This window comes from Tachyglossus aculeatus, chromosome 22, assembly GCF_015852505.1.
Source record: "Tachyglossus aculeatus isolate mTacAcu1 chromosome 22, mTacAcu1.pri, whole genome shotgun sequence".
NCBI lineage: Eukaryota > Metazoa > Chordata > Mammalia > Monotremata > Tachyglossidae > Tachyglossus > Tachyglossus aculeatus.
In genome coordinates, this window is record NC_052087.1 from 212,948 (window position 1) to 237,001 (window position 24,054).

Below are 24,054 nucleotides of genomic sequence, written 5' to 3' on the forward strand. Positions count from 1 at the left end.
CCTGCACCTCACCACCCCTGAAGTTAACGTGGTCTAGTTAGTAGGGAACAGACCCAGAAGTCAGAAGGACCTACCTTCTAACCCCGGCTCTTCCTCTTGTCCTCCGTGTGACCTTGGGAAAGCCTGTTAAATTCTCTGTGCCTCTGTTACCTCATCTTTAAAATGGGGATTAAGTTTGTGAGCCCCACGTGAGACAGGGACAGCGCCTAACCCAATTTGCTCATATCCACCCCATCACTTAGTACAGTGCCTGGCACATAGTAAGCGCTTAAATTCCACAAGCCTCCACATCGAAAAGAAACTCATTACTGTTGGCTTTAGGGAACTCAATCAACTTGTCCCCTTCTACCTTATCTTTTCTGAATTTCGTACTACAACCAATCTGCACACTTTGCTCTTCTAATGCCAACCTACTCAATGTACGTCAGTCTCATCTTTCTCACCACTGAATCCTTTGCCCACGTCCTCTCTCTGGTCTGAAACTCCCCTTTTTCTTCAGATGTGACAGACCACCCAGCTCACCACCTTCTAAACTTTATTCAAGTCACATCTCCAAGAGATCTTCCTCAGCTAATCCCTCATTTCCCCTACCCCCTCTCCCTTCTGCTTTGTTTATGCTCTTGGATCTGTACCCCTTAATATGCTTGATGTTTGCCTGTTCACTTGGATCTGTAACCCTTAAATACTTGATAATCACCCCAACCTCAGCCCCACAGCACTTATGTACAGATCTGCCAATTTATTTTAATGTCTGTTTCCCCCACTATACTATAAAGTCTTTGTGGGCAGGAAAGATATCTACCAACTCTGTTTGTATTGTATTATCCCAAGCACTTAGTAGAGTGCTCTGCACACAGTGAGTGGTCAGTTCAGTCTTCTTGATTTGACCATCATTGATGTTTTCAATATTGAGAATACTCTATTCATCTATTAAATTTAGGCCACGTAAAATCATGTCTTGGGTTTTCTTTGGGAAATCTAACATAGCAACGGTCAAAATGACAATTAAGCGTGAGAGGACTAGAGAATGTTCTCAGGCTATCAGAAGTAGTTGTGAGGTCATTGAATTATCTCTCGTCGTGAATTCTAAAGTTACGTAAAAATTAATAGAAGAAAATTTCCTTTTGTCATTAAGGCCTGGTGGAATCTTGTTCAGAAAAGAAAGCCAAAAAAGTTAAATCTGAATATAATAAGCCGCAGACCATGAGTAAAGAACTTCAGCGACTCCAGACTGCTCAGAAAGATCATGCACATGTGCTGAAAAGTCAAACTCAATATGAAAAACAGCTGAAGAAATTGCAGCAGGATGCGACAGAAATGAAAAAGGCAAAGGTATAGATTTTCTTTGAAAGAAACACTAAATTTGGAGTTTGGGAAACTTGGCATTTAGAGCGAAGCTAGGAGATTGCAAAGTGTTCTCCATTTTTAATTGCAAATGCTATGCTTTGACCTGATGTTATGATTACAGATAGATTGGCTGTCATTCAGTAGAGTTAAAAATTCACTGTTCCTTGTTAGACATTTTTCAGCCATCTAGGATGGAACCTTTTGTGTCACATTGGAAGATAGATTTTCCTGTGTGGACATTAAAATCACAAGAGAATAGCAGATTTTAGATCAGCTATTTGTGGGAAATGTATGATCCAAGTTAATCAAAACTTCAGGTCATTGAATACAATTTTCTATCGTAAAATTTTCAGAGTAATTTTAACAGTAACGTACATTAAGTGTAAAAAGTGTGCAGGTGCTTGTAAAATTTTCAGAATAGTTTTAACACATTAACATACATTAAGGGTAAAAAGTGTGCAGGCACTCCTCCTTTCTCACCTCCCTGATGGGAATCTCCAATCAGTCACTTGCCAATGGCTCCTACTCCACATTGTAGGGTGGAGAGTGGGGAAAATAGGTCTAGAGAGCCATGGCAGTTTCCCGAAACAGGAAGGCAGAGGTGAGACTAGAAAGGCAAGTCGGTGGTGGAGAAGGCTACTTAGAGGCAGTAGCCCTAAACCTAGACAATCTCGGCCAATCAGTCATATTTATTGAGCACCTACAGTGTGAAGAGCACTGTACTAACCTCCTGGGAGTGTATTGTATAACAGAGGCAGGGAACGTGTTCACAGTTTGGTTGGGGAGATAGGCATTAATATAATGTCTATCATACTTCATGCTGCTGCCTGGATTGTCTTTGTCCAGAAACGCTCTGGGCATGTTACTCCCCTCCTCAGAAATCTCCAGTGGCTAACAATCAATCTGCGCATCAGGCCGAAACTCCTCACCCTGGGCTTCAAGGCTCTCCATCACCTCGCCCCCTCCTACCTCACCTCCCTTCTCTCCTTCTACAGCCCACCCCGCACCCTCTGCTCCTCTGCCGCTAATCTTCTGACCGTACCTCGTTCTCACCTGTCCCGCCATCGACCCCCGGCCCATGTCATCCCCCAGGCCTGGAATGCCCTCCCTCTGCCCATCTGCCAAGCTAGCTCTCTTCCTCCCTTCAAGGCCGTACTGAGAGCTCACCTCCTCCAGGAGGCCTTCCCAGACTGAGCCCCTTCCTTCCTCTCCCCTTCGTCCCCTTTCCATCCCCCCATCTTACCTCCTTCCCTTCCCCACAGCACCTGTATATATGTATATATGTTTGTACATATTTATTACTCTATTTATTTATTTTACTTGTACATATCTATTCTATTTATTTTATTTTGTCAGTATGTTTGGTTTTGTTCTCTGTCTCCCCCTTTTAGACTGTGAGCCCACTGTTGGGTAGGGACTGTCTCTATATGTTGCAAACTTGTACTTTCCAAGCGCTTAGTACAGTGCTCTGCACACAGTAAGTGCTCAATAAATACGATTGATTGATTGATTGATAAATAAATAATGGACAGCTGTGGACATGAGTGTGAGCCTGTTTCTAGACCGTGAGCCTGTTTCTAGACTGTGAGCCTGTTGTTGGGTAGGGGCCGTCTCTATACGGTGCCAACTTGTACTTCCCAGGCGCTTAGTACAGTGCTCTGCACACAGTAAGTGCTCAATAAATACGATTGAATGAATGAATGAATATGAACGAGTGCTGTAGGGCTGAGGGAGGGCTTGAAGAAGCTGTGAGTCAGGGTAGATCATAGGCCGTCTGTTGTACTTCCCATGTTCCTTAATGTGGAAATGTAGTATTAATGAGCTCGTCTTGCTTACCTCTATAGGTACGCTTAATGAAACAAATGAAAGAACAAGATGACAATCTCGAAGAAACCGAGAGATTGCGTAGCTTAAAGAAGACCAACATAAACGAGACATGAGTTGGAGGATTTTTAACTCTAGGACACTGCTATCACTGTGTTAGTGGAATCAAGCACTTAGAACGGTGCTTTGCACATAGTAAGTGCTTACTAAATGCCATCATTACTGATATTATGATTATTATTATCTGTGGAATTTCTGGGAAAAAGTTATGGGATAATTATTATTTCCTGAATTATCTATATTTTTTATGATTAATAGTAATGTTACATTAAATGAAAGGTAATGCCCCCATACATTTTTTGGTTTTGCTTTTGTTTATTTTAATGGAATCTGTTAAACATTTACTGTGTGTGTCAAACAGTGTTCTAAGCGCAGGGGTAGATCAGACGGTCCTTGTCCCACATAATAATAATAATGATGACATTTATTAAGTGCTTACTCTGTGCAAAGCACTGTTCTAAGCGCCGGGGAGGTTACAAGGTGATGAGGTTGTCCCACGGGGGGCTCACAGTCTTAATCCCCATTTTACAGATGAGGGGACTGAGGCACAGAGAAGTTAAGTGGCTTGCCCAAAGTCGCACAACTGACAGGTGGCGGAGCCGGGATTTGAAGCAGTGTGGCTCAGTAGAAAGAGCCCCGGCTTTGGAATCAGAGGTCATGGGTTCAAATCCCACCTCTGCCAATTGTCAGCTATATGACTTTGGGCAAGTCACTTAACTTCTCTGTGCCTCAGTTACCTCATCTGTAAAATGAGGATGAAGACTGTGAGCCCCCTTTGGGACAACCTGATCACCTTGTAACCTTCCCAGCGCTTAGAACAGTGCTTTGTACATAGTAAGCGCTTAATAAATGCCATTATTTATTATTATTATTATTATTATTATTATTTGAACCCATGAATTCTGACTCCAAATCCCGGGCTCTTTCCACTGAGCCACGCTGCCTCTCAGCGTGGGGTCCTAGTCATCACATGGGGTCGTAGTCTTTTGAATCCCCATTTCCTGCAGGTGTAGAACTGAGGTATGGAGAAGTGAAGTGACTTGTCGAAGGTCGTACAGCAGACGAGTAGGAGAACCGGGATTAGAACCCAGGTCCTCTGACTCCAAGGCCCGTGCTCTTTCCACTAGGTCATGCTGGTTTCCACGTTGATTATAGATTGTAAGGTCCCCGTGGGTAGGGAACGTGTCTACCAACTCTTGTACTCTACTCTCCCAAGTGCTTAACACAGGGCTCTGCATACAGCACTCAGTAAATACCATTGATCGATTCATTGATTGCAGTCTGATTTTAGGCAGTGAAACTGATCTTTTTTATATAATGGCATTTTACAAGGTGGTCACTTACTATATGCAAAACACCGTTCTAAGCGCTGAGGAGGTTACCAGCTGATCAGGTTTTCCCACTGGGCTCACAGTCTTAATTCCCATTTTCCAGATGAGGTCACTGAGGCACAGAGAAGGGAAGTGACTTGCCCAAAGTCACACAGCTGACGATTGGCAGAGCTGGGATTTGAACCCATGACCTCTTATTCCAGAGCCCGTGACTGAGCCACGCTGCTTATTGGTTTTGAAATAGCGGCTTTAGTTCAGCCCATCACCCAGACGGGCCTCTCGCTGACTCCTCTGGGACTTGTCAGGATCTACTTTTCCTATGTGGGTTTCAAATTGTCACAGCCACAGTTGCCACGTGCCACTGAAAACTGGGAATCGTAATAGGAAGAAGCTGTCTGGAACTGCCAACAGAGGTAGTGGTGAATTTACAATAGAGAACCTTCCCACCTAGAAGGCGGCATTGTGGATTATTGGGGAGAGCATGAGTCTGGGAGTCTGGACCCCCATGTGACTAATAAATGCCATCATTATTATCATTATTATTATTATTTGGGAAGTCCACTTAACTTCCCTGCGCCTTGGTTTCCTTATCTGTAAACTTCTAGACCGTGAGCCCATTGTTGGGTAGGGACCATCTCTATATGTTACCAACTTGGACTTCCCAAGCACTTAGTACAGTGCTCTGCACACAGTAAGTGCTCAATAAATACGATTGAATGAATTGAATGAATGTAAAATGGTGATTAAAAAAACAACAACCCTGTTCTCTCTTTCTCTTATACTGTGAACCCGGTGTGGGACAGGAACTGTTCCGGTATGATTCTCTTGTAGTTTATCCCAGTGTTTGCATGTAATGCTAATAATAATTTAATAATTATAATACTATTACTATTATTTAAAAGTCCGGGAGATATAAGAAGAACAATATGAGAAAGTGTTCGGACACTCCTCAAGGCCTCAGCCAGAAGTTAGAATGATCTTGAAGCTTCTTGCGATATCATAGGTTCCAAAACCTACCTCAAGAAGGTCTTCTATCAATTGACTAAGAATAATAATTTTTTTTAAAAAACCCACAAAGCATGCATGCCATCCTGGCTAAGACTATTGGTGCCTGCTATTCTGCCTCTGCCAGTATTAAAGAATGTTTGCAAGAACAAGCAAATTCTTTAACATCTTCCGGTAAGGGAGATAATCACATAACACCTCCTTCAAGAAAACTTCCCTGATTAAGCCCTCCTCTCCTCTTCTCCCACTCCCTTCTGCATCACTGACTTGCTCCTTTCTTTCATCCTCCATCATTCATTCATTAGTTCATTCAACCAGTCGTATTTATTGAGCACTTACTGAATGCAGAGCACTGTACTAAGCACTTGGAAAATACAGTTCAGCAATAGAGACAATTGCTGCCCACAACGGGCTTACAGTCGGTGGGGCAGGGGGCAGACAGACATCGAAACAAGTAAACAGGCATCAATATAAATAAATAGAATTATCCTCCCTCCCATCCCCTCAGCACATATGTTCGTAATAATAATAATGATGGCATTTATTAAGTGCTTACTATGTGCAAAGCACTGTTCTAAGCGCCAGGGAGGTTGCAAGGTTGGTCAGATTGTTCCAAAGGGGGCTCACAGTCTTAATCCCCATTTACAGAAGAGGTAACTGAGGCACAGAGAAGTTAAGTGACTTGCCCGAAGTCACACAGCTGACAATTGGCAGAGCCGGGATTTGTACCTATGACCTCTGACTCCCAAGCCTGTGCTCTTTCCACTGAGCCACGCTGCTTCCCTGAAGCATATCTGCTGCATATCTTTATATATCTGTAATTTATTTGTTTCTATAATGTCTGTCTCCCCCTGTAGTCCGTGAGCTCGTTGTGGGCAGGGAGTGTGTCTGTTGTATTGTACTCTCCAAAGCACTTAGTAGAGTGCTCGACACACTGTAAGCGCTCAATAAATACGATTGAATGAATGAATGAAATACGATTGAATGAATAAATAACATTGTTAAAATTTTGAAATCCGGGCCCAATAAGATATATTATTTTCTGCGGCTACCATTTAAAAATATGCATTTATGTAGACGATTCCAAATTCCACTGATGAAATGAAAATAAATAGTAATAGTGAAGCAAATTGTATAATTGTATCATAATTCTTATTAGCAAGCCTACTGATGTAGGCTTCATTCCAGTTTGCTCCTCTGGGACCAAAAGAGGTTATTCTTGGTAAAAAAAAAACAAAAAAAACACAAAAAAACCTTCTAAATTTGACTCCACATGGGTCTTACTTTACATGTTAAATAAAAATGTTACTTCATGACTTCCCCTCCTTGATTACCACTCTTTGGTTAGCAATTCCCAATGAAGGAAAAAAAAATTCAGTTCAGGAGCAACCAGGTAATTAAGCATAGTCAGATTATTTTACGTAAGAACACTTTAAGAATTCTTACACCCCATAAAATAATCTTAAAAAAAAAAGCTTCTGTATGTATTCTTGGGAGAGCACAGCAGTAACAAGGAGGTTGTAGACTGTTGTGGAGCAAAGACAAAGTTTTTACAAAAAAGTTTTTTTTGCAAAGTATTTTGCAAAAGAGCCAAAATAAAACAGGAACCCAATGAAACAGATGGGCAGGTTTTCAAATATAGAGGTAAATACATATTTATGTATCTGTATATAGATATATATATAAAGTAAATTAAAGAGTAAATCAAAATGAATTAAAATGTACCTGTGTATATAAGTGATTGGGTAGAGGTGCATATTTTTGCTTTCTCCATCTCCCTCTCTATCTAGAGCACATAGATACTAATTGAACATGCACATTAGAAGCTGTAGTGAATCAAATGATGGTATTTACAAGCATCAACTTGTAAATAATAATTGGGCTAACTGTTAAGGGCATACTATATGACAGATGCTTAACAAATAATAATAATAATAATAATAATAATGGTATTTGTTAAGCGTTTACTATGTGCCAAACACTCTTCTAAGCGCTGGGGTAGATACATAGTGATCTGTTTGTCCACATGGGGCTCATAGTCTTCATCCCCATTTTGCAGATAAGGGAACTGGGGCACAGAGAAGTGAAGTGGCTTGCCCAAGGTCACACAAACAGGCAAGAGGCGGAGCTGGGATTAGAACCCTTGTCCTCTGACTCTCAAACCCGGGCTCTTTCCACTAAGCCACGCTGCTTCTTTTAATTATTAAATTAAATTATTAAATTAAAAAACCACAATTATCATTATTATTAAACAATCTAAATGGTCAGGCACAATAGGGCTTTCCCACATAGGGCTCACAGTATTAGTCCCCATTTTACAGATGAGGTCACTGTGGCCCAGAGAAGTGAAGTGACTTACCCAAGGTCCCACAACAGACAAGTGGTGGAGCCGGGATTAGAACTGACTTCCAAGCCCGTGCTCTTTCCACTAGGCCGTGCTGCTCTACCCTTCTCGAGGGCAAAGATTGTGTCTACTCTCTTTATTATATTCCCCCAAGTGCTCAGTACTGTGCTCTGCCCAGAGTAAGCACTCAATAAATACTACTGATTGAATTAACAAGACAGGTTTTACAATGTTCTTTCATCTTCCACAATTTATTATTCTATTTATTTTATTAATGATGTGTATATACCTGTAATTCTATTTATATCGATGCTGTTGATGTCTGTCTGTTTGTTTTCAAGCTCTCATCCTATCCCGTCTGGACTACTGCACTAGCCTTCTCTCTGATCTCCCATCCTCGTGTCTCTCTCCACTTCAATCCATACTTCATGCTGCTGCCCGGATTATCTTTGTCCAGAAACGCTCTGGACATATTACTCCCCTCCTCAAAAACCTCCGATGGCTACCGATCAATCTGCGCATCAAGCAGAAACTCCTCACCCTGGGCTTCAAGGCTCTCCATCACCTCGCCCCCTCCTACCTCACCTCCCTTCTCTCCTTCTACTGCCCAGCCCCGCACCCTCCGCTCCTCCACCACTAATCTCCTCACTGTACCTCGCTCTCGCCTGTCCCGCCATCGACCCCTGGCCCACGTCATCCCCCGGGCCTGGAATGCCCTCCCTCTGCCCATCCGCCAAGCTAGCTCTCTTCCTCCCTTCAAGGCCCTGCTGAGAGCTCACCTCCTCCAGGAGGCCTTCCCAGACTGAGCCCCTTCTTTCCTCTCCCCCTCGTCCCCTCTCCATCCCCCCGTCTTACCTCCTTCCCTTCCCCACAGCACCTGTATATATGTATATATGGTTGTACATATTTATTACTCTATTTATTTATTTATTTATTTTACTTGTACATTTCTATCCTACTTATTTTATTTTGTTGGTATGTTTGGTTCTGTTCTCTGTCTCCCCCTTTTAGACTGTGAGCCCACTGTTGGGTAGGGACTGTCTCTATGTGATGCCAATTTGTACTTCCCAAGCGCTTAGTACAGTGCTCTGCACATAGTAAGCGCTCAATAAATACGATTGATTGATTGATTGATTGTTTTGTTGTCTGTCTCCCCGGCTTCTAGACTGTGAGCCCATTGTTGGGTAGGAATTGTCTCTATCTGTGGCTGAACTGTACCTTCCAAGCACTTAGTACAGTGCTCTGCACACAGTAAGCTATTTATTTACTTTATTACTCTATTTATTTTATTACTCTATTTATTTTATTTATTTTACTTGTACATATTTATTCTAATTATTTTATTTTGTTAAGATGTTTTGTTTTGTTCTCTGTCTCCCCCTTCTAGACTGTGAGCCCACTGTTGGGGAGGGACCATCTCTCTATGTTGCCAACTTGTACTTCTGTCATCCGTCGTCCGGGGATGGGTTCGATCAGTGATCGGCAAGGCAAGAGAGAAAGAGAGGCCGGGGACGGAAAGCCTGAGTTTTATATAAAATTTATTCCGCGAGGCGAATTGAATTTATGTAATTGTTTAGGCGCAATGGATTGAACTTCCCTTTCGGGAGGAATATAATCAATTAACAATATTAGAGCTTCCCTACACGGGAGGAACACAATCATACGTTAATCGTGCGTGGGTGAGGCGGCTAGCTCTCACACGTGTGCACTTCCCACTCGGGAAGAATCCACTTACTTTCCCACATGGGAAGAATTCATTACATTACCCGCGCACGTGGTGGGCGGCTAGCTCTCACAATGTGCTCTCCCTACATGGGAGGAATCCACTCATAATTCCCATCAGCAGCGGGGTACCTGGGTCCCACCCACGAGACACTCACCCGTCCCACGGCCCTTGCCTCAGTGTGTTGGTTCTGGTTGTAGAGCAGGCATCTGGCCTTCTGGGCAGGGAGAGACACGTAGGCTGCTGCTACTGCAGCGGCCACTCCTGCTGCTGCGTGTCCTGGTGTTCTGACCCCGAAGGTCAGAGGCAACAGGTATTTATTGCCTGTGCCCCTAGGCCATTTCTAGCTTCCGGCCTCAGTCTATCCAATCTCTGCCCTCCCCCCTCCTCCATACCTAATTTGATTGGCACGGGGGCGAGGGACACCTTCTTGTATTCCCAGCTTGGGCTGTCATTCTAGCAGATTTGGTCGTGGGGGCAGTATCCCACCCTCACTTCCGAGTTTCGCCTGCTGGCTCAGGTGGTCACGAGATAGCTTTTGACCTTGAGATGGCCGGTACCCAAGGGTCACCTCGGGACAACTTTCCAAGCGCTTAGTACAGTGCTCTGCACACAGTAAGCGCTCAATAAATATGATAAATACAAATATAATCAACTGAGTACAAATCACTGTACTAAGCACTTAGGGAAGTACCAACCGCAGAAACACAGATACACATACCCGGCTGTAAAAGAGTGTACACTCTAATAGACACTTGAATGGATAAACAAGATATACGTAGTTGGGGTGGGGAGGTGACAGAGAAAGAAGATACACACGGGCAATCAGTGAATCCGTGGTATTTATTTAGTGCGTATTATCTGCAGTGTATTATGTGCTTGAGAGAGTAGAGAGCAACAGAGTTGGTAAAAGCTCTACCCTCAGTGAGCTTACAGTCTAAGGGAAAAGCATAAAAAGTAAACACTAGATTTTCCTTTGTTTTCACTCCTGATTTATTTGATATTATTTACAGCGATCAATTCAGGCTTTTGGAAGCTCAGAAAAGAAATCAAGAAGTGGTTTCTTCGACATAAAACCGAAGAGGTAGGGGAACAGAACTTCCAGTTACTTCCGGGAAATCTTTGTGACTTTGGAGAGAAATGGAATGACTTCAAAGAGGAGGCGAATGATGCATTTTCCTCACTGTTTCAGGTAACAGCTCTTGGGCCGCAAGTAAGACCCATGCCTGATAGAGTAGCAGGGGAGGTTAGTCGAAAACCGAGTGCCCCTGATTCTCCTGCTCAAGACCTGAGTTCCACTGTAGCTGCCGGAGACCCTGATTCGACTAAGGCTGGATCCTAACAGAAAATGAGAATTCCTGTTGCAGAGTGCCAGCACTGCCAGCAACTGGGCCCAGGAAAAACACATGCGGCAGTTTTTTCCTTCAGGGCTCTGGGACAAAGCCATAAAAGCTTGGACATAAGGGATTTCTGACCATTTCTCTAACCGCTGCAATATAAGTCCAGCTGGAAAATGGTATTATAACTTACGGACCCATATTCGGGCCAGACCTCCTGATCCTCTAATTTATACTGGGGCCATTTCGTGGTGCACAAGAAAATCAGTTGCTGGCATTTTAAATCAGCCAAACCAAACTTGTCCTTATTCTTGGTGTTCAGCAGGCAACCCAATGGGGAGTCGCCTGGAATTGAGGACACTTATCCCATAACGGGTGAAAAACGTTCCTCTTTTGGGGTGCTGGAACCAGTTAGTATCCCCCGGTACCTATGACCGGTAGAAAGTTTTAATAAAGTTTTTATTGGTAAGGCCGAAGACCGAATAGGGGGTAACGCACCCAGCGGGTTCCTTTCCTTAAGGGAAAAGGCCCCGAGAGCCCGATACAATGGGCTTATATACTGCTGTTGCTGATCACAGTGATTGGTAGATTTGAAAACAGTGGGGACTGGATTGGTGCAGATTAGGTACAGATTTGGTGCAGAGCTGGGCGGAGTCTATCTCCCTATTTGGTTTGGTTCCTGGACCCAGCCAGTGGGCTGCAGGGTCTGAGGCCCATACCAGATATGGCAACAGAACCGCGTACATGCAAACAATATCTGCAACCTTTCCGTGGTGAATGAGGGGGCCGCCATCAGTGCCACACCTGGCCTTCGAGTTAAGTGTTCAGTACAGTGCTCTGCACACGGTAATCGCTCAATAAGTACGATAGAGCCCACTGTTGGGTAGGGACCGTCTCTCTATGTTGCCGACTTGTACTTCCCAAGCGCTTAGTACAGTGCTCTGCACACAGGAAGTGCTCAATAAATACGATTGATTGAATGAATGAGTGCCGAGGCCCCGGGGCATGGGAGGGCATCCACCGGGGGTCCACCAGGCAGTGTGATGGAGCTGGGGGAATAATAGTAATAATAATAATAATAATAATGGCAAAGAACTGTTTTAAGCGCCGGGAAGGTTGCAAGGTGATTAGGTTGGCCCACGTGGAGCTTACAGATAAGGGAACTGAGGCCCAGAGAATAATAATAATGATGGCATTTAGTAAGCGCTTGCTAGCGCTCAGTAAATACGATTGAATGAATGAATGAGTGCCGAGGCCCCGGGGAGGAACGGCATCCGCCGGGGGTCCGCCGGGAAGTGTGATGGAGCTGGGGGAAGAATAATAATAGTAATAGTAATAATGATAATAATGGGACTGTCTCTATATGTTGCCAACTTGTACTTCCCAAGCGCTTAGTACAGTGCCCTGCACACAGTAAGCGCTCAATAAATATGATTGATTGATTGATTGATTACTTGATTTATTAAGTCATTACTATGTGCAAAGAACTGTTTTAGCCGCCGGGGAGGTTGCAAGATGATCAGGTTGGCCTACGTGGAGCTCACAGTCTTCATCCCCGTTTTACAGATAAGGGAACTGAGGCACAGAGAATAATAATAATGGTGGTGTTTAGTAAGCGCTTACTGGCACTCAGTAAATGCGATTGAATGAATGAATGAGTGCCGAGGCCCCGGGGCAGGACGGCATCGGGCGGGGGTCCGCCGGGCAGTGTGATGGAGCTGGGGGAATAATAATAATAGTAATAATAATAATGGCATTTATTAAGTCGTTACTATGTGTTAAGAACTGTTTTAACCGCCGGGGAGGTTGCAAGGTGATCAGGTTGGCCCACGTGGAGCTCACAGTCTTCATCCCCGTTTTACAGATAAGGTAACTGAGGCCCAGAGAATAATAATAATGATGGCATTTAGTAAGTGCTTACTAGCACTCAGTAAATGCGATTGAATGAATGAATGAGTGCCGAGGCCCCGGGGCGGGACGGCATCCGACGGGGATCCTCCGGGCAGTGTGATGGAGTTAGGGGAATAATAGTAACGACTTAATAAATGCCATTATTATTATTATGTGCAAAGAACTGTTTTAAGCGCTGGGGAGGTTGCAAGGTGATCAGGTTGGCCCATGTGGAGCTCACAGTCTTCATCCCCGTTTTACAGATAAGGGAACTGAGGCCCAGAGAATAATAATAATGATGGCATTTATTAAGCGCTTACTAGCGCTCAGTAAATGCGATTGAATGAATGAATGAGTGCCGAGGCCGGACCGCATCCGACGGGGGTCCGCCGGGCAGTGTGATGGAGCTGGGGGAATAATAATAATAATAGTAATAATAATAATAATAATGGTGTTTATTAAGTCGTTACTCTGTTCAAAGAACTGCTTTAAGCGCCGGGGAGGTTGCAAGGTGATCAGGTTGGCCCACGTGGAGCTCACAGTCTTCATCCCCGTTTTACAGATAAGGGAACTGAGGCAGAGAATAATAATAATGGCGTTTATTAAGCGCTTACTAGGGCTCAGTAAATACGATTGAATGAATGAATGAATGAGTGCCGAGGCCCCGGGGCAGGACGGCATCCGACGGGGGTGCGCCGGGCAGTGTGATGGAGCTGGGGGAATAATAATAATAATAATAATAACAATATTTATTAAGTTGTTATTACTGTTTTAAGCGCCGGGGAGGTTGCAAGGTTATCAGGTTGGCCCACGTGGAGCCCAGTCTTAATCTTAATCATGTTGCCAACTTGTACTTCCCAAGCGCTTAGTACAGCGTTCTGCACGCAGCACTCAATAAATACGATTGAATGAATGAATGAATGTGCTAAGCACTGTTTTAAGCGCTGGGGAGGTTGCAAGGTGATCAGGTTGTCCCACGTGGAGCTCAGTCTTAATCCCCGTTTTACAGATAAGGGAACTGAGGCACAGAGAATAATAATGATGATGGCATTTATTAAGCACTTACTATGTGCAAAGCACTGTTCTAAGCGCCGGGGAGGTTGCAAGGTGATCGGGTTGGCCCACGTGTTCATCCCTGTTTTACAGATGAGGGAACTGAGGCACAGAGAATAATGATGATGGCATGTATTAAGCGCTTACTAAGTGCAAAGCACTGTTCTAAGCGCCGGGGAGGTTGCAAGGTGATCGGGTTGGCCCACGTGTTCATCCCCGTTTTAGAGATGAAGGAACTGAGGCACAGAGAATAATGATAATGATGGCATTTATTAAGCGTTTACTATGTGCAAAGCATTGTTCCAAACGCCGGGGAGGTTGCAAGGTGATCGGGTTGGCCCACGTGGAGCTCACAGTCTTCATCCCCGTTTTAGATGAGGGAACTGAGGCACAGAGAATAATGATAATGATGGCATTTATTAAGCACTTACTATGTGCAAAGAACTGTTCTAAGCGCCGGGGAGGTTGCAAGGCGATAAGGTTGGCCCACATGGAGCTCAGTCTTAATCCCCGTTTTGCAGATGAGGGAACTGAGGCCCAGAGAAGTGAAGTGACTTGCCCAAAATCACCCAGCTGACACGTGGCGGGGTTGGGGTTTGAACCCATGACCCCTGACTCCAAAGTCCGTGGTTTTTCCACCGAGCCACTCCAGCCTTTAATGTCCACTCTCCACCCCGTCCTTTCTCTCTCCCTTCCTCCCCCCGCGGCTCCCGGGCCTTGGCCGCCGGCTTCCCCCACCCTGCCCGCCAGGCCCCTTCTACACTAGTGAGCCCGTTGTTGCCAACTTGTACTTCTCCAGCGATTAGTACAGTGCTCGGCACACAGTAGGCGCTCAATAAGGACGATTGAATGAATGAATGAATGAATAAGGGGGTGGTGGCCGGGTGGGGGGCGCCCTCTGGCGGCGGTACCGGCGGGATGCCCGGGCAGGGGGATGAGGGGGGTGCGCCCTCTGGCGTCGACGTCGGAGAGATGCTCTGAGCAGGGAGTTGGGGGGCGCGCCCTCTGGCGGCGGTGCCGGCGAGATGCTCTGAGTGGGGAGTGGAGGAGATGCCCTCTGGCGGCGGCGGCGCCGAGATGCTCTGAGCGGGGAGTGGGGGGGGCGCGCCCTCTGGCGGCCGCGCCAGTGGAAAGAGCCCTGGCTTTGGAGTCAGGAGTCATGGGTTCGAATCCCGCCCCCGCCACGTGTCGTCCGTGTGACTTTGGGCAAGTCACTTCACTTTTCTGGACCTCAGTTCCCTCATCTGGAAAATGGGGATGAAGACTTCGATCCCCCGTGGGACAACCTGATCTTGTACCGTCCCCAGCGCTTAGAACAGTGCCTGGCACATAGTAAGCACCTAGTAAATGCAATCAGTATTGTTATGATATTATTATTATGATTTGGTATTATTATTATTATTGTTATTGGAGAGGCAGCATGGCCCAGTGCTTGGCACATAGTAAGTGCCTGATAAATGCCATCAATGTTATTATGATAATATTATTATGATATAATATTGTTATTAAAGAAGCAGTGTGGCTCAGTGGAAAGAGCATGGGCTTTGGAGTCAGGGGTCATGGGTTCAAATCCCAACTCCGCCTCGTGTCGGCTGTGTGATTTTGGGCAAGTCACTTCACTTCTCTGGGCCTCAGTTCCCCGTCTGGAAAATGAGGATGAAGACCGCGACCCCCCCATGGGACAACCTGATCTTGTAACCTCCCCAGTGCTTAGAACAGTGCTTGGCACATAGTAAGTGCCTAATAAGTCCCATCGGTATTATTATGATATTATTATAATTATGTGATATCATTATGATATGATATTATTATTAGAGAAGCAGTGTGGCTCAGTACTTGGCACATAGTAAGCACCTAATAAATGTCATCAGTATTATTACAATATGATATTGTTATTATTAAAGAAGCAGCGTGGCTCAGTGGAAAGAGCAGGGGCTTTGGAGTCAGGGGTCATGGGTTCGAATTCCGACTCTGCCACTGTGACTTTGGGCAAGTCACTTCACTTTTCTGGGCCTCAGTTCCCTCATCTGGGAAATGGGGATGAAGACTGTGAGCCCCCCGTGGGACAACCTGAGCTCCTTGTCACCTCCCCAGCGCTTAGAACAGTGCTTGGCCCATAGTAAGCGCCTAATAAATGCCATCAGTATTATTATGTGCGGAGAGGGGATGGGGGAGGGCACCCTGCACCCCACGGGCGAGGGCGGGACTCGGGGCTCGGCCACTGGGGGAAAAACACCCTAAACACCCCACAACTCTGGAGAAACCTGAGTTTGACGGGCAGTGTGCAGCCATTTCATCCATTCGGTCGTATTTATTGAGCGCCAACTTTGTGCAAAGCACTGGACTAAGTACTGTACTACGAAGCAGCTTGTCAAGCAATAGGATCGAAAGAATGAAAGACTCCTCGTGAAAGACTCATCCCCACTCCTAGCTCTGCGACACTTGCATCCGTACCTGTAATTTGTTTTTTCTATTAGTAATGATAATGGCATTTATTAAGCACTTACTATGTGCAAAGCACTGTTCTAAGCTCTGGGGGAGGATACAAGGTGATCAGGTTATCCCACGTGGGGCTCACAGTCTTCATCTCCATTTTAGAGATGAGGTAACTGAGGCACAGGGGATAATAATAATAATAATAATGGCATTTATTTAGCGCTTACTATGTGCAAAGCACTGTTCTAAGCGCCGGGGGAGGATACAAGATGATCAGGTTGTCCCATTTGAGGCTCCCAGTCTTCGTCCCCATTTTACAGGTGAGGGAACTGAGGCACAGAGAAGTTAAATGGTTTGCCCAAAGTCGCATAGCTGGCAAGTGGAGGAGCCAGGATTCGAACCCATGACCCCATGCTGTTTTTCACTGAGCCACTGAAAGATTCCTTCTGCATCACCCTGACGTGCTCCCTTTATTCATCTGTGAGCCCACTGTTGGATAGGGACCTTCTCTCTATGTTGCCAACTTGTACTTCCCAAGCGCTTAGTACAGTGCTCTGCACACAGTAAGCGCTCAGTAAATACGTTTGAAATACGATTGAATGGATCCTCACTCCCAGCCCCACGACACTCGCATCCGTATCTGTAATTTATTTCTATCACTGTCTATCTCCCCCTTTTCTCTTATATTATTTCATTGTACTCCCCCAAGCGCTTAGTACAGTGCTCTGCACACAGTCAGTACTCAATACTGAAAACTGGCTGACAGTGAAAAGAGCTCCAGCTGGGGAATCAGAGGAAGTGGGTTCTAATCCCGGCTCCGCCACTTGTTTGCTGTGTCACCTTGGGCAAGCCACTTCACTTCTCTGTGCCTCAGTGACCTCATCTGTAAAATGGGGATGAAGACTGTGAGCCCCCGTGGGACAACCTGATCACCTTGTATCCTCCCCAGCGCTTAGAACAGTGCTTGGCACATAGCGCTTGACAAATGCCATAATAATCATTATTATTCAGTCATTCAGTCCTTTTATTGAGCGCTTACTGTATTAGTGTATATGCAGAGCACTGTACTAAGCGCTTGGGAAGTACAAGTTGGCAACATATAGAGACAGTCCCTACCCAACAGTGGGCTCACAGTCTAAAAGGGGAAGACAGAAAACGAAACCAAACATACTAACAAAATAAAATAAATAGAATAAATATGTACAGGTAAAATAAATAAATAAGTAAATGGAGTAATAAATATGTACAAACATATATACATATATACAGGTGCTGTGGGGAAGGGAAGGAGGTAAGATGGGGGGATGGAGAGGGGGACGAGGGGGAGAGGAAGGAAGGGGCTCAGTCTGGGGAGGCCTCCTGGAGGAGGTGAGCTCTCAGTAGGGCCTTGAAGAGAGGAAGAGAGCTAGCTTGGCGGATGGGCAGAGGGAGGGCATTCCAGGCCCGGGGGATGACATGGGCCGGGGGTCGATGGCGGGACAGGCGAGAACGAGGTACGGTGAGGAGATTAGCGGCAGAGGAGCGGAGGGTGCAGGCTGGGCTGGAGAAGGAGAGAAGGGAGGTGAGGTAGGAGGGGGCGAGGTGATGGAGAGCCTTGAAGCCCAGGGTGAGGAGTTTCTGCCTGATGTGCAGATTGATTGGTAGCCACTGGAGATTTTTGAGGAGGGGAGTAACATGCCCAGAGCGTTTCTGGACAAAGATAATCCGGGCAGCAGCATGAAGTATGGATTGAAGTGGGGAGAGACACGAGGATGGGAGATCAGAGAGAAGGCTGATGCAGTAGTCCAGACGGGATAGGATGAGAGCTTGAACGAGCAGGGTACCAGTTTGGGTGGAGAGTAAAGGGCGGATCTTGGCAATGTTGCGGAGCTGAGACCGGCAGGTTTTGGTGATGGCTTGGATGTGAGGGGTGAATGAGAGAGCGGAGTCGAGGATGACACTAAGGTTGCAGGCTTGTGAGATGGGAAGGATGGTAGTGCCGTCAACAGAGATGGGAAAGTCAGGGAGAGGGCAGGGTTTGGGAGGGAAGACAAGGAGTTCAGTCTTGGACATCTTGAGCTTTAGGTGGCGGGCAGACATCCAGACATCCAGTGCTTAGAACAGTGTTTTGCACGTAGCAAGCGCTTAATAAAGGCCATCATTATTACTATTATTATTAAAATGGGGATGAAGACTGTGAGCCCCCCATGGGCCAACCTGATCACCATGAAACCTTCCCAGCGCTTACAACACTGCTTTGCATGTCATAAGCGCTTAATAAAAGCCATCATTATTATTATTAAAATGGGGATGAAGACTGTGAGCCCCCCGTGGGACACCTGATCACCTTGTAACCTTCCCAGCGCTTACCAGACATCCAGCGCTTAGAACAGTGTTTTGCACGTAGCAAGCGCTTAATAAAGGCCATCATTATTACTATTATTATTAAAATGGGGATGAAGACTGTGAGCCCCCCATGGGCCAACCTGATCACCATGAAACCTTCCCAGCGCTTAGAACACTGCTTTGCATGTCGTAAGCGCTTAATAAAAGCCATCATTATTATTATTAAAATGGGGATGAAGACTGTGAGCCCCCCGTGGGACACCTGATCACCTTGTAACCTTCCCAGCGCTTAGAACAGTGCTTTGCACGTACTAAGCGCTTAATATAGGCCATCATTATTACTGTTAAAATGGGATGAAGACTGTGATCTCCCCGTGGGACAACCTGATCACCTTGTAACCTTCCCAGCGCTTAGAACGGTGCTTTGCATTTAGTAAGTGCTTAATAAAGGCCATCATTATTATTATTAAAATGGGGATGAAGACTGTGAGCCCCCCTTGGGACAACCTGATCACCTTGTAACCTCCCCAGCGCTTAGAACAGTGCTTTGCACATAGTAAGCGCTGAATAAAGGTCATTATTATTATTACTATCATTTGAAGGGCGTGGAGAGGAATTGTCTGGGTGTAGTGTGGATCTGCTAGTTCCTCGGACCTCAGAGTTGGGCCTCGGTGGGATGACCCCCTCCGCCTCTGCGGGTCCGGGCAGTGGAGACCAGAGTGGGCGCAGAGGGCCGGCCGGGCGAGGGGCGCGTCCGCGGCCCCGCCCTACCTCCTTCCCTCCCCACTGCGCCTGTATATATGTTTGTACAGATGTATTACTCTATTTATTTCACTTGTACATATTTACCATTCTATTTATTTTGTTCATGATGTGCATCTAGCTTTACTTCTATTTATTCTGATGACACCCGTCCGCATGTTTTGTTTTGTTGCCCGTCTCCCCCCTTCTAGACTGTGAGCCGGTTGTTGGGTAGGGACCGTCTCTATATGTTGCCGACTTGTACTTGCCAAGCGCTTAGTACAGTGCTCTGCACACAGTAAATGCTCCATAAGTACGATTGAATGAATGAGAGAGAGATGAGCATGAGAAAGAGAGATTAGTGTGAGAAAGAGAGAAGGGAGTTTGACGACCTGGGCTCGAATCCCGGCCCCACCACACATCTGCAGTGTGACCTTGAGCAAGTCACTTCACTTGTCTGGGCCTCAGTTACCTTATCTGTAAATTGGGGATGATTGTGAGCTGTGTGTGGGACAGGGACTGTGTCCAATCTAATAAACTCGTGTAATTATCCCATCACTTAGAACAGTGCTTGGCACATAGTAAGTGCTTAAAAAGTACAATAGTAATAATAATAATAATAACGATGGCATTTATTAAGCGCTTACTATGTGCCAAGCACTGTTCTAAGCGCTGGGGAGGTTACAAGGTGATCAGGTTGTCCTATGGCGCGGGGCTCACAGTCTTAATCCCCGTCTTACAGATGAGGTAACTGAGGCACAGAGAAGTTAAGTGACTTGCCCAAAGTCACACGGTTGACAATTAGCAGAGCCGGAATTTGAACTCATGACCTCTGAACCCAAAGCCCCTGATCTTTCCACTGAGCCACACTGCTTCTCTAATCATTATTAGAGAGTGAGTTCATTCATTCAGTCATTTTTATTGAGCGCTTACTGTGTGCAGAGTACTGTACTAAGCACTTGGAAAGTGCAATTCGACAACAGAGACAAATCCCATCCCAACAATCAATCAATCAATCGTATTTATTGAGTGCTTACTGTGTGCGGAGCACTGTACTAAGCGCTTAGTACAGCGGGCTCACAGGCTAGACGAGCCATAGTCCAGAAGAGTTGGGGATTGTGGCGGGGAGAGAGAGAGGGTAGTGGCTGGGATTTTTTCAGCTACACACAAATGTATCCAACCAGATTATCCTGTATCTACCCTGGCACTTAGCACCGTGCTTGGCACATAGTAAGCACGTATCCCAATTATTAATATTATTGGTATCTGTGAGTCGGGAGGGCGATATCAAAGGGAAAAGGAAGATGTTTGTCTTGGATGGAAGGGATGTGGTCAGCTCCTAGCTGGCTCATTCCCTGCTGGTCACCTTCCGTTGTGGGGGTGGGGACGGGGGACACGGGTTGGATCATCCCGGTGTTGATTAGAAATGGAAACCTGGGATGGCTCAGGGCCCCTCTGTGGGGGGATGGGGAAGAGGAGAGGAAAAAGGGGGCTCAGTCTGGGAAGGCCTCCTGGAGGAGGTGAGCTCTCAGTAGGGCTTTGAAGGGAAGAAGAGAGCTAGCTTGGCGGATGTGCGGAGGGAGGGCATTCCAGGCCAGGGGAAGGACGTGGGCTGGGGGTCGACGGCGGGACGGGCGAGAACGAGGCACGGTGAGGAGATAAGCAGCAGAGGATTGGAGGGTGCGGGCTGGGCTGTGGAAGGAGAGAAGGGAGGTGAGGTAGGAGGACTGAGGTATTGAGCACTTACTGTGTGCAGAGCACCGGAGGCACGACCTCAGGCCCGATGGACAGGGAGACCAAGTGGCGGAGACACCCCCTCCATCAATCGATTAAGCGCCTACTGGGGGAGGAGTACCGCCTTGGGAGTCTACTCAGTTCCTTGTGGGGGTAAAGCACCATCCTAGGTGCTAGACACTGTACAAAGCACTGGGGAAAGTACGACGGAGGAAAAACGCATGGTCTCTGTCCTCATAGATTTCGAGCCCTTTCAGGGATAGGAACTGGGTCTAATCCCCATCTGTGTACTCTTTCCCAGTGCCTAGTTCATACACTAACTGCTTAATAATAATAATAATAATGAGCTCGGTATTTGTTAAGTGCTTACTATGTGCAAAGCACTGTTCCAAGCGCTGGGGAGGATACAAGGTGATCAGGTCGTCCTGTGTGGGGCTCACAATCTTAATCCCCATTTTGCAGATGAGGTAACTGAGGCCCAGAGAAGTGAAGTGACTTGCCCAAAGCCCCACAGCTGACAAGCAGCAGAGCCGGGATTATGAACCTGTGATCTCTGACTCCAAAGCCCGGGCTCTTTCCACTGAGCCACGCTGCTTAATACCCGTACTACTACTTCTAGTGTCATTGGAGGAGATGGGCAGAGAGAAGCACAGTGAAGTGAAGAAGTGAATTACTAAGTGATTGAGCCACAGGGAATGCGTGCTGAGAGGAACAAAAAGTGCTCTGGTACTATGGTGGATGTTGTTGTGAGGTTGGGACCTGGGGAGAGGTCTCGTGAGGTGGAGGAGGAGGAGGAACAGGAGGGATTTTAGGAGGTTTTGAAGGTCAGCAGGCAGTCGGGCGGCTGTTAGGAGGGAGAGAGCTTCAGACCAAGGTGGGGCCGTGAGGAGGGATCAGAGGTGGGAGAGACGAGGCCACCCGCGGCTTGAGAGGCGCCCGGAACCTGAGTCGGGGAGCCAAGCTGACGGTCACTGTCCAGGTTATGGCCTTTTCTCTCCTGTGGGTCTGCGGGAGGCGACCTCTCCGGCCCTCGTGGGCAGGAGAGAGTTCTTTCCCTCCCCTCCCCTCCCTTCCCCTCCCTCCACTGCCCAAGCGCACGCCTCCTTGCCTAGTCTCTCCCCCCATCTCCTCCTCCTGATTCTCTGCCCCCACTCTCCTCTTCCATCTTCCCACCCTCTTCCTCCCTCTCCCCTGCCCTGGTGTCTTCCCTCCTGCTTCTCACTCTTCATCCCCTTCTTCTGCCCCATTTTCACCTATTCGGCATCTGTCGGTCCACCCCCCTGGTCCCAGTTCCAGGCCAAAGGGCAGGGAGAAAGGATGGCGCATCTGACCCAGGAAAGCCCAAAGGACCCTCTGTCCTCCCCCCGGGTGTCCCCTCTCCCAGCCGGGTGGCTTGAACCCCACCCCCTCTCTCCATCACAGAGGGACAAGGGCGTCGTCAAGATGGACAAGATTACGGTCCCGTCCGTCAAGCTGGTGTTCATCTTCACGGTCCCCAATGCGACGACCAAGGACCGCGGCAGTTACGAGTGTGCCGTCGGCCACGTCACCAGGGAGGTGCAGCAGAAGAAGAAGGTCACCATCGCCGTCCTAGGTACATTCCCCGGGGCGGGGCTCGTGGCCAACCGGCCTCCACCCTGCTCATCGAACCCCCCTCCTGTCCCCAGAGAAAGGCTTCGTCTGGCTCCAGCCTGTCTGCGACCCGGTGGAGGCCGTGAACCTGCACGCGATCTGGCATTTTGACGTGGACCTGGAGGCCTACCCCCCGCCCAGGGTGTCCTGGCTGAAGAACAATGAGTCGCTCACCAAGAACACGACTGGGATCTCCACTAGCCTGCAGAAGACCCATGAGTACAGGTGACGGAGGCTTTCCCCCGCGGGGTCTCCCCCAGTGCTGTCCCACACCCCTTTCACGAGTCCGTGGCCCCTGCTGGACGCCTGAGGGCAGAGTGCTGTATGGGGTTCCTACATATACGAAGTGCTGTGTTGGACTCCTACTCTATGCTGAACACATATTATGTGCAGAGTGCCGTCCCTTATTTATAGTATTTTCTTTTTAATAGTGTTTATTAAGCGCTTACTATGTGCAGAGCACTGTTCTAAGCACTGGGGAGGTTACAAGGTGGTGATGATGATGATGATGGTATTTGTTAAGTGCTTACTATGTCCAAAGCACTGTTCTAAGCACTTGGGAGATTACAAGGTGATCAGGTTGTCCCACGGGGGGCTCACAGTCTTAAAGCCCATTTTACAGATGAGGTAACTGAGGCACAGAGAAGTGAAGTGACTTGCCCAAAGTCACACAGCTGACAATTGGCGGAGCCAGGATTTGAACCCATGACCGCTGACTCCAAAGCCCGGGCTCTTTCCACTGAGCCACGCCGCTCAGTATTTGTTAAGCACTTTCTATATGCCAGGCACTGTGCTAAGCACTGGGGTAGACACAGGCTAATCAGGTTGGACACAGTCCCTGTCCCACATAATAATAATAATAATGATGGTGTTTATTAAGCGCTTACTATGTGCAAAGCACTGCTCTAAGCGCTGGGGAGGTTACAAGGTGATCAGGTTGTCCCATGGGGGGCTCACAGTTTTAATCCCCATTTTACAGATGAGGTAACTGAGGCCTAGAGAAGTGAAGTGACTTGCCCAAGGTCATCCAGCAGACAACTGGTGGAGCCAGGATTAGAATCTAGGTTTTTTTTGACTCCCGAGCCCGTGTTCTGTCCACTAGAGAAGCAGCGTGGCTCAGTGGAAACAGCCCGGGCTTTGGAGTCAGAGGTCATGGGTTCAAATCCCAGCTCCTGCCAATTGTCAGCTGTGTGACTTCGGGCAAGTTTCTTAACTTAGTTCTCTGTGCCTCAGTTCCCTCATTTGTAAAATGGGGATTCATTCGTTCATTCA

At 47.0% G+C, this 24,054-nt stretch overlaps 1 protein-coding gene across 1 annotated transcript in view; it reads left to right on the forward strand.

Moving 5' to 3' along the window:
* LOC119943426 (platelet-derived growth factor receptor alpha-like) overlaps nt 1–24,054 on the forward strand; it is a 75,533-nt gene that overhangs the window by 6,718 nt on the left and 44,761 nt on the right. The window contains 3 exon segments of the mRNA XM_038764399.1: nt 1,157–1,332; nt 22,573–22,744; nt 22,818–23,007. Coding sequence (XP_038620327.1) covers nt 1,157–1,332; nt 22,573–22,744; nt 22,818–23,007 — 538 coding nt within the window.